We start from the raw sequence: 9,971 nt of genomic DNA, 5'->3' as shown, positions 1-9,971 counted from the left end.
CCGCATCGCTCTCGGAGCTCATTAATGTAATACTTTCATGTGTGAAACGAGCATATAAATGGGCATTAATGAGCTCCCGTCTGCGGCGACGAGGAGGAGGGGGAGCGGGGAACGCGGCAGGGGAGCGGGCAGCTCCCCCTCAGCTCCCGCACCCGGTGTCGGGCCCCTACCCCAGGCCCGGGGGCAGCCGTCGGAGCCCGGTGAGCCCGAACACAGTGTCCCTATGGGGGTCGGGGACCCCCGCACCCCCCCGGGACAGCCCCACGCACCAGGCGGCTTCTTAAAGTCGGCTTTTATTAAAGAACCAAAAATCACGTACAGAGGGGGCTCTCCCCAGAGCGGGCGAGCGTTGTTCTGTCTCGGGAGTGCGGAGCGCTCGGTAAAGTGCTGTTACATCCATAAGGGTACGGGGGGGTGGTGAGGGAGGAGGGGGGCCCGAAGGGGAGGGGAATAAATATACATCATAAATAAATAAAGATCCAACAAATACTGTACCAAGAGAATCACAGTACATTTATATCCATTGCACATCGCCACTTTTGTTTCCAGTCTGGACAAGGGTGGAAGAAGCGGACACACGGGGAGATAAGGGGGGCGGAGCGGGGGGCCCCAGGGGCGCGGGGCTCTGGGCGGGGGGCCCGGCTCCCCCATTCCCGACCATCCCGGGGCCGCTCCCCGCCGTATTGCCAGTCCGAGGAAAGCCGGGCTAAAAGTCCTCTATGTACAAGTGTCTCCTCGTGGAAATGGCTTGTGTGGGCTCTGCCCGCATGGCTTCGGGGTTTGGGGGGGTCCGGGGGGGCTCACTGGGGCAGCAGCGGCGGCTTGAAGGAGCAGTTCCCCGTGCAGTGCCGCGGGGTCAGCATTTTGCAGGAGAAGTGATGCAGCGCGTCGTGGGCCTCTGCAAAGTGATGGAGCCGTCACCCCCGGGGCGCCCCAACGCGGGGAAGGGAGTGTCGCCCCCCCCCTTAAATGTACACACACCCCCCCCCGGTACCTTTCAACTTCTGCTGGATGGCGTAGCGCGCTTTCCTCTCCTGGTCCAGCTCGTTGCACAGCGTGTCTGGGATGGGGGAGAGCATCGTAGTGCGCTCACCCCGTTGGGGATGGAAGGGGGAAGAGGGAACACGGGATGGGATGTGGGGGGAAGGGGGAAAGGGGAGTCGGGCTTGGCTCCCCGGCTGATTTTACGCCTTGGGTTTTAATTTAGCCCGGATGGAAATTGCTGCGAGAGGGAAGATTCGTTCGTTCCCGTGTGCTGATGCCTCGCAGCCGTTTGCGGGGAGGCTCGAAATGCCGAGGAGAAGCGGAGTGCACAGAATGAAAAGAAAAAGAGAAGAAGGAAAAGAAAAGGAGAAGAAGGAAAAGAAAAGGAGAAGAAGGAAAAGAAAAGGAGAAGAAGGAAAAGAAAAGGAGAAGAAGGAAAAGAAAAGGAGAAGAAGGAAAAGAAAAGGAGAAGAAGGAAAAGAAAAGAAAAAGAAGGAAAAGAAAAGAAAAAGAAGGAAAAGAAAAGAAAAAGAACAGGAGGAAAAAAAAAAAAGGAAAAGTGGATAAAAGAAAGGAAGATAAAAGAGGAAAGAAAAGAAAAAGGAAAAAGTAAATAAAAGAAAAAGGGAAAATAAAGGAAATAAAAATGGGGGAGAAAATTAAAGAAAAAGTAAGGGAATTAAAGGAAAAAAGAAAAAGGAGAGAGACAAAAAGGAGGTTAAAGAAATGAAGGTAACGGGCAGGCCTCACCTCGGACGATCTGGAGCTGCTGCACCATCTCCTCCCGGTACGCCAGCTCCCGCTTCATCTGGTCCTGGAAGTTATCTGAGGGACACCGGGGGTGGATCAGCACCGTTCCCTGGCACGGGCGCCGCTCCCCGGCGGGGCAGGAGAGGCTGGGGCTGTTTCCGGTACCTTTCAGGCTCTGGAAGTCCCTCTCCAGCTTTTTCCTCAGCTCCATTTGCTCCAGGACCAGTTTTTGTAACTCATCTGTTTAAAAATACATGGGGGGCTGAGGGGAGCCCGCACTTTTCCATCTGGAGGCGGCTCAGCGCGGCGCTAATCGCATTACGTTACATTAATCACAGGAGTTAATCACTCCTGCCGAAAACACAAGTACCTCGAGCGGCGGGGACAGGCCGGGGGGTCCCCCCAGAGCCCCTCACCGCGGGGCACCCGTCCCCGCCTCACCTCGGGCCAGGTTTTCGATGTCCTTCTCCACCAGCTGCGTCCCGGCGACATCCATGCCGAGGGTGTCCTCTCCTGCGGGGGGGGACACTGCGGGTCAGCCCCATGCGGGGGCTCGGCGGAGCGCGCAGCACGCCGCGGACCGGCGCTTACCTCTGTCGGTATTTACAGGGCTGGGATGAGAGACATTCCTTTGGTCCTGATAGGATTTTCTGGTCTCTAAATCCTCTGCCGCGGAGTGATTGTCTTCTTTATCTTGCTCTTAAAGGTAATAAACCGATTTTCAACCGTAAGCAATGAAAGTATGGTCCTGATATATCCTTAATTACATAATTACGGACAAAGCCCTCGTTAAAACCTTCTTAGCGGACATCCTAATCGCTTTGCGGTTGGAAAGTAGCTTGCGGCAGGAGCTCTGCCCCCCGTTCCCAGTGCGGCCCTGACAGCCCCGGCCTCGGGGGGGGCCTGGCCCCGTCCGCCATCCCAAAACCGTTTACCCTCGCTTTTCCCCTGTAAAGCCCCGAACGAAATCAGCGGCCCCGGAGCCCCCCCGGGGCCGAGCAGCCGTTGGGGGCAATGCCCGGGGCCGCGCCGTCGGTGCGCACCGGCCTCCCGCCCCCAGGCCCCAGTTACCCTTCGCCTCGGGGGGGCAAAGGAACGCGGCCGGGGCTCCCATCACGGCGGCTGACTTCAGAGGCTGCAGATGCTCCCCCCGGTCCGGAGCGAACACCTACAAGACAGCGAGTGAGGGGGGTCCCCGTGGGAGATCCCCGAGGGCAGAGCGTCCCGTGTCCCCTCCCGGCCCCGCACCTCGTAGCCGCCGCTGCTGCTGCTGCTCCGCTCGGGGCTGCCATCCAGGGCCTGCCCGCCCTCCTGCGCCACCGGCTCGGCCGCTTTCTCCTCGGGCTCGTCAGCGGGCGGCGGCGGCTCCTCGGTACCGGCCAACAGCCGTGGCGGCGGCGGGTCCCGTCCGTCGGGGGCTACGGCGGCGTTGTCCTCCTCCTCGTCCTCCGGGAACCGGTTGGACTCCACGTCCACCTCGGGCTCCTCGGCCGTGTCCCCCCCGGGCGAGAGCGAGCGGTAGCTGGAGCTGCCCTCGCTGAGGAAGTCCGGGGACAGGTAGCCGGGGCCGCGGGGCGCCGCGCCGCCGTACGCATCCCGGGTGCCGTAGAGCTTAGCGATGCTCTCGGCGTCCTTCACCACGGGACGGAAGGCGGAGAGGTAACTGCCCTTCCTGGGCAGGGGCAGCGGGGCGAGCAGCGCCTCGTCCCCGGAGCGCTCCTCCTCGCCCGCCGCCCGAGACAGCGCGCTGGGGCAGCGCTCGCCCTCGGCCCCGGCGCCCTCCTGAGGGGTAGCGCTGCTCCTCCCGCTGCCCGACGGCTCCGAGCCCTCCAGCTCCCCGTGCCGGCCCGACAGCCCCGGCGGCTCTGCCGCCGCTGCCGCCGCAGCCGCTGCTGCCGCCACCACCACGGCCGTGGCCGCCGCCTTGGCCTGGCTCTGCGCGGGGTACGGCGGCACGGGGAGGCTGCCTGCGGCCGGCCAGAACACGGGGAAGGAGGGGTAGACACCGGAGTCCTTGGCGGCCCCGGGCTGGTGCGGCGGCTGCGCCGGCTGGTGCGGGTGTGGGTGCGGGGGTCCCCAGAACATGCCGGGGGGCAGCGCGCCGCCCTTGCCCGCTTCGCCGCCCCCCGCGCCCCCCAGCGCGTCCTCCTGCTTCTTGGGGCAGAGTCCGAAAGCGGCGGCGGGGAAGCCGTAGGGGTGAGGGAAGAGCGGCGGCGGCAGCTTCTGCAGCATCCCGAAGCCCTTGCTGGGCACCGGGATCACCGGGTAGCTGCGCACCGCGCCCGCCCCGCCGTGCGCGCCCGCCGACCCGCCGTGCGCCGCCGGGAGCCCCAGCGCCCCTCGATCGCCCGCTGGCTCCTGCCCGCTGCACCGGAGACTCTTGTGCGCCGGGGCCAGCTCGGGGCCGGCGGGCGGCGGAGGGTGCAGCGCGGCCTTGGCGGCCGGGGAGCCGGCACCGGGCCCTCCGGCGGCCGCCCCTTGCAGGGAGAAGGTCCGCTTGCGAGTGCCGCCGTTGAACATGGCCTTGACATCCTCCCAGGCGTGCGACAGCTCCTCGGTGGCCGTTTTGTCGCTGAGCTTGAGGTGACGGCGCCAGGAGTTGAAGTTGGCGGCGTCGGGCTGGGTGTATTTGGAGTCCGGGGTGCGGTGGGAGTGGAAGATGAACTTGTTCGGGGAGAAGTACATGCTGCAGTAGCTGCACTTGATGCACTTGGCGCGGGAGCTGTTGTAGCGGGCCGGGATGAAGCTGCCCCGGGAGCCCCAGGCGCACTCGTGCACCACGTCGAAGGCGAAGTTCTCGGGCAGCTTGGGCGGCTTGTGCTCGCCCAGGAAGGACTTGCAGAGCCGCTCCGCCTCCCGCTTGGTGATCATGCCGCAGCGGCGGGAGGAGATGGGCATGGCCCCGGCCCGCCGCAGGATCTCCAGCTGCACCGGCGTGCACTGCACGCAGGTGATGCCCAGGGCCACCCGCCGGTTGTGGATCTCATTGTAGCTGTAGTTCTTGAGCAGCGTGTTGGAGATCTGCGCCAGGCACAGCCGCTCCTGCCCGTCGATGACCAGGGACACGATGGGCACGCCGTACAGAGAGGTCTCACCCACTTGGTTCGGCTTGAGGGTATTGGAGCCCTGGTACGGCTGCAGCTCTTGCTTTGAATTTGGGGAGGAGCTTGCATCTCTCCCATTTCCCATCTGAGTGGCGATCGCCTCCATTCCCCCCAAAACGCCCCTGCAAAACGAAACCGGGGAAAGGCGCGGGTTAGCAGCGCTCCGGGCCCCGCCGCCGCGCCCGCTCCGCCGCTCCCGCAGCCCCGCTCCGCCGCCCGCATGGGCCCCGCTCGGCGCTGACAACCCCGGCCTGGAGCCCTCCAGGGCGCTTCCGCAGGACCCCCCCAGGGCGCTTCCGCAGGACCCCCCCCCGCCGCGGGCAGGCCCAGAGGGGTCCTGCCGAGCCGGAGCGCATCTTCCGCGCCGCAGCCGCCGGTACCGAGCGCTCCCGTACCCGCTGCCCGAAGCGACCCCGGGAACCCAGCGGCTGCGGCTGCCCAGGACAAGGGCGTCCCGGCCGGGGGGTGGCTGTGGAGCACCCCCCGCCGCGGGTCCCCCGGAGGTGCCGCGTCCCTTCCCTTTGTGCCGGCTCGCCGAGCCGTGCCGGGCCGCCGGTTGTGGCGAGCCCCGAGCGGGCTCCAACGAAACGCGCCGGAGGATGCGCCCAGCGCGTCCCGCAGCAGCGGGGCCGGGGGGGGCCGAGCCCGGGGCCGAGCTGGGAGGGCCGAAACTTGCCGCTCGGTGCCAGGTTCGGAGCGGGGCTCGGATAGCAGCGGCCCCGGAGCCCCTTTGTCGTGTCTCCGGCGGGCGATTAGGAGCGGGCGGATTAGGGGCCGGGGCGGGCAGGACCCTCAGCACGTAGCAGCAGAAGGGCAGCAGCGAGCCGGGCAAATTGGCTTAGCGGGAAGGTTTCCCGGCGGTAAGCGGCTTCCGTGGTAATGACACAAAATAACGGGGAGCGCCGACCAAAAAGGCGCCTCGATTCTCTCCCCCCTCCATCCCCATCCCCTCCATCCTTCCCCCGGTCCCACTTACCGCGCCGCGGAGCCCGGCTGGACGTGCAGGCTCTCCTCGGGGCTAGGGGCCGCAGCCCGGCGGCGGGGCCGCCATCGGCCGGGGGGGCCCCTTCCCCACCGAGCCCTTGACCGCGGGCAGCCGCCGGGGAGCGGGGCGGGCGGGCAGCGGCGCGCCCTTCACCGACGCCTCGGGGCCGCCGCCCGCCCCGCCGCCGCGTCCGCCCGGGCGAGATGCAACAAGAGCGAGTGACCAACGGCGCCACCGAGGGAGGATCCGGATCCGTACTTGGAGACGCTGCACATTGATCCGGTGACAGCTAAAATAACGGGAAGACACACCCACTTAGCACCAGCATATTTACATTAACTGCCTCCGGGACCCCGCGGCCGTCAATCACCGATGCGCTCCAGTCAATCACAGCGCGGCTTTAAGGCACGGCGGAAGGGGGGGGAGCGTGGGGGCCGCCACCGAGCGGGGACCCGCCCGGGCTGCCCGAGGTAAGAGCGGGGATCAGACCCGAGCCGCACCTACGCGGGGCTCCGCGCCCCCCCCCCCCGCCTCCCGCGGCGCGGGTGTCCCTGGGGGGAGCGGTGCTCGTTGAAAGTTTGCGCGGGGAGCGGGCGGCAACGAAAAGAGGAGCCCGGGGGGGGCGGCGGAAGGACCGCATCGAAATCGGGGCGCGCTGCTCCCGCGCACCGCCCCCACCCCACCCCGGGATGCGCGCTCTTCCGCGGGGCGCGGGTGCGGGAGCGGCACGGGGGGATGGAGGGGGGGCATCGGCCGGCAACGAAAGCACCGGGAGGCGGCAGCGCGGGGGGCAGAGCCCGCGGTTTTTCGTTCCCCACCGAGGCCCGCGGCACGGCGGCAGGGCCGGCGACCACCGGAGCGGGGCGGGGGGCACACGGGGCTCGGCTCCAGTGGCCGCCGGACCTGCCGGCGTGGCGAGGGGCTCATAGCTGCATCCCTGCCCTGGTCGGGTTCCCGCATGCAGCGCTCGTCACGGCCGCGTTAATTAAACTGTAATTAATCATCGCGTCCGGCCGCGATCGGCGCAATTACACTGATCAAACAGAAGTTAATAACGGCGCGGATCGCCCCCAGCTATCACTTTTGTGCGTGTTCCCCCCCCCCCCCCTCCTCGCCATCATCACCGGCACCGGGATGATGCGGCGGAGCCGGCGCGGAGCGAAACGCAGGTGCGGAGCCACCCATCGCCTCCGCTCTCCGCCGCGGTCGAACTGGCCCCAGGCCACGCTCTCACTCAGGAAAGCGGCCGCGGGTCCCCCCGGAACGTTCCGTCGGGGGGGACTCGGACCGGGCGCTGCGGGCCGGGCCTTGCGGCGCGGCCTTCCCGCAATGGTCGCAAACCGAGCCGGTAATTATTCCTCGCCTTTTAATTATTTATCTCCCCTTCCATCCTCCAGCTCCGCGGCCGAGAAGCGCGGGAGCCGCGTCTGCGCAGGGCCCGAGCCCCGCCGCCTCTTTCACCGCCGGGGCTAGGGGGAACCGATACCGTAGAGCCCCCGCAGTGGCCGCGGGACCGGCTGCGGGGCACCGGGAGCGGGCGGCGGCGCGGACTGAGCAGGGATCGCCCCTTCCCAGGGCCGCTCCCGTTGGGAGGTGGGGGTCAAGAGGGGTCCGAGATGATGCGGCTCAGCCCCGACCCCTTCCGCCGGGCTCTTCCCGGGGCCGTGCGGCCGCCCCAGTGCCAGCAAAGCTCCTCCGGAGCACGGAGCGGAGGCGCCGGCCCCGACGGCGGTGCGGCAGCGCGGAGCTCCGAGTCGGGCACCGGCCCGGCCCCGGCCGCTCTCCTCGCTCCTCGCAGCCGCCGTTTCTTTTACCAGTTGAATTGACTGCAGTTTTTGTCAGTTAATTAGGTTTAATTTACATAATTAGTACAGTATAAAGAGTATTGGGGATAATCAGGAGGTACGTCTCGCTTACTGTGTAAACACGGATTCGGAATTAAAAATCAGATGTAATTAAGGCGTGTGCGCGCGGCTTTTAATTGTAATGAATTTCTAATTAACACTCAACGATCGCCACATGCGGGAGCCGGGACGTTTGCGGGCGCCTCCGCACAACCCCATACACACACACACACACACACACACACACACACACACCCGGGGGCCGCGGAAGGAACGCGGGGGGATGCGGAGGAGCCGCGGCGGCGCTGGGCAGGACGCGGAGCCTCGACGGGACCCCTCCTCGCCCCGGGCCTCTCCTGGAGGGCTGTGCCGAGATTGCCACATAAATCACGGCGGTCTAATTCAGTGGAAGTTTAATAAACGCCTCCTATTGGAAATGAATGTTCCCCATTTAACAGTTGTATCAGCACCATATAAAACCATGACCCCAATAAATTTAATTTTAGAGGCCGATCAATCCGGGCTTCTCTCTATCGATCCGCAGCGGCTCTGCGCCTTTACAGCCTCTTCCGCGGCCCTTCCCGGGGAGGCGGGGGAAGGCGAAGGAGCGTTTCGATTAGGCTCTTTATTAGGAAAAGATTGCTCCGAGAGGCCTGAAAATTAAACGGTGACATTTTAATTACTGGACATTGACAAAGGGAGCGGGCGGCGGCGCTCTGCGGGCCGGGCACACCGCGCCGGGCCCGCGGGCGGGCAAGGGACGAGGATCGGGACCCCCAGCGGGGTTCTGCCGTGAGACCCCCGGGCAGTCTGCGGGGTCCTCTCGGTGCGCCCCGGCGCCCCTTCCAAGTGCCCTGGTTGTGTGTGCCTCCCCCCCACCCTATAGAGCTCCTCTGTGACCCCCCCATCTGTGCACCCCCTAATTTGTGCACCCCAGCTCCCACACCATGCATCCCCCCACCTATGCTCTCTAGGTCTCCCACCATGCACTCCCCATCTAGGCACCCCCCATCTATACACGCCTGCTCCACCACCATGTGTGCCCCCCTTCTCTCACTCCATGATGCCCTCTGTGCCCCCCTCTATGCACCCTCTATTTCCACCACACCCTGGCTCTTCCCAATGTGCATCCTTTGATGTGCCTCAGCTCCCCCACTGTCTACCCCCTCACCTGCTTGTCCCCTGACTCTCACCCTGCCATGGCAGTGCTGCCCCTCACTTTGTGTCCCTCAGCTCTAAACCTGCCCCATTTCCCTGGGACGGAGCGGCTGCGGAGGAACGCAATGAGCGCGATCAATGGACATGATTTTATTGATCAGGTTCAACCAGCACCTTCGAAGAGCTGGAGCAGGATGAGCCCAGGGCAGCAATTAACTCATCCAGGCCAGGCTGCGCAGGCACAGCCGGGTACCGCGGCCTCCAGCACGGAGCTGCTCTCTATGTGCTCTGCGGGGAAGTTCGTTCTCCTCCCGCCTGCGGAAGCCCCAGACACCCATTTGCCATTAAACATCTCCCGGCCTGACCGGCTCCTTATAAACCTTGAACTTCCCCGGCAGGACTGGAGCGGGAGCAGCCGCAGCGCGGTCCCGGCGGTGCAGCAGCAGCTGCAGGAGCCAGAGAGGCTCAATCTATAAATCCTGTCCTTAGTGCACACTTGTAGTTTATGGCCAGACCCTTCACTGAAGGTAAAGCGGCCCTGGGTCAGCACAGCTCCTCGGCAGCCGCAGCGTTCCCACTGCAGCTTCCTGCTGGGAAAGGCACAGACCCCTGTGCTTTGCTCTTCTTAAAGCACAACCCTCTTTCTATTCCATGGGACCATCATTCTCTAATAGAGATTCCTAATCTTGTTCCCCAGTTAGGTGGCCCCAGCAGTGCCACACTGTGAGAAGAGGGAGCAGTGGGAGGGCAGCAAACCCAGGGGACAGTCCCCCCATCCCTCCTGATTCCTGCCCTATGGTGCCTGTGAGCACTCCCCAGCTTGAGGGATCCCCAGGGAAGGCTGGAGATGGGTTATCCTGAAATACCTGCTGTAGCTGGGAACCTCACCAGCACCCTATGGGCCCTGGTGATCCATCCAGAGAGCCCGTCCAGCCTGGGGACACCATGCCCACCATGTAGCATTTGCGGTTTGGGAGGTCCCATCAGCACAAAGGCAGCCTTAGGACATCAGTGGTGGCTGGAGTCACTCACAAAGAACCTCGAATGGCTGAACAGTCTCTGTGTGGAGAAGCTGGGGCCAAAGCCGGTTCTCCTGCAGGTGTCAAGGAGCTGGAGTCACCCGGGATGTGTTTAACTCATCCCCAT

At 64.8% G+C, this 9,971-nt stretch overlaps 1 protein-coding gene across 1 annotated transcript; it reads right to left on the bottom strand.

The window, feature by feature from the left end:
* Positions 1-414: 414 nt before the first annotated feature.
* SKOR1 (SKI family transcriptional corepressor 1) lies at positions 415-4,944 on the bottom strand (the record flags this gene model as incomplete). Its single annotated transcript, XM_080626598.1, has 8 exons — positions 415-898; positions 995-1,060; positions 1,735-1,809; positions 1,900-1,974; positions 2,176-2,247; positions 2,326-2,433; positions 2,806-2,902; positions 2,983-4,944. 8 exons carry the CDS (start codon positions 4,942-4,944, stop codon positions 801-803), a joined length of 2,553 nt encoding a protein of 850 aa, XP_080482724.1. The 3' UTR covers positions 415-800.
* Positions 4,945-9,971: the final 5,027 nt, after the last annotated feature.

This window comes from Psittacula echo (assembly GCF_963264785.1).
Source record: "Psittacula echo genome assembly, chromosome: 10".
In the NCBI taxonomy this organism is placed as follows: Eukaryota; Metazoa; Chordata; class Aves; order Psittaciformes; family Psittacidae; genus Psittacula; species Psittacula echo.
Note: the sequence above shows the minus strand (reverse complement) of the source record. Positions and strands in the feature narration are given on the sequence as shown.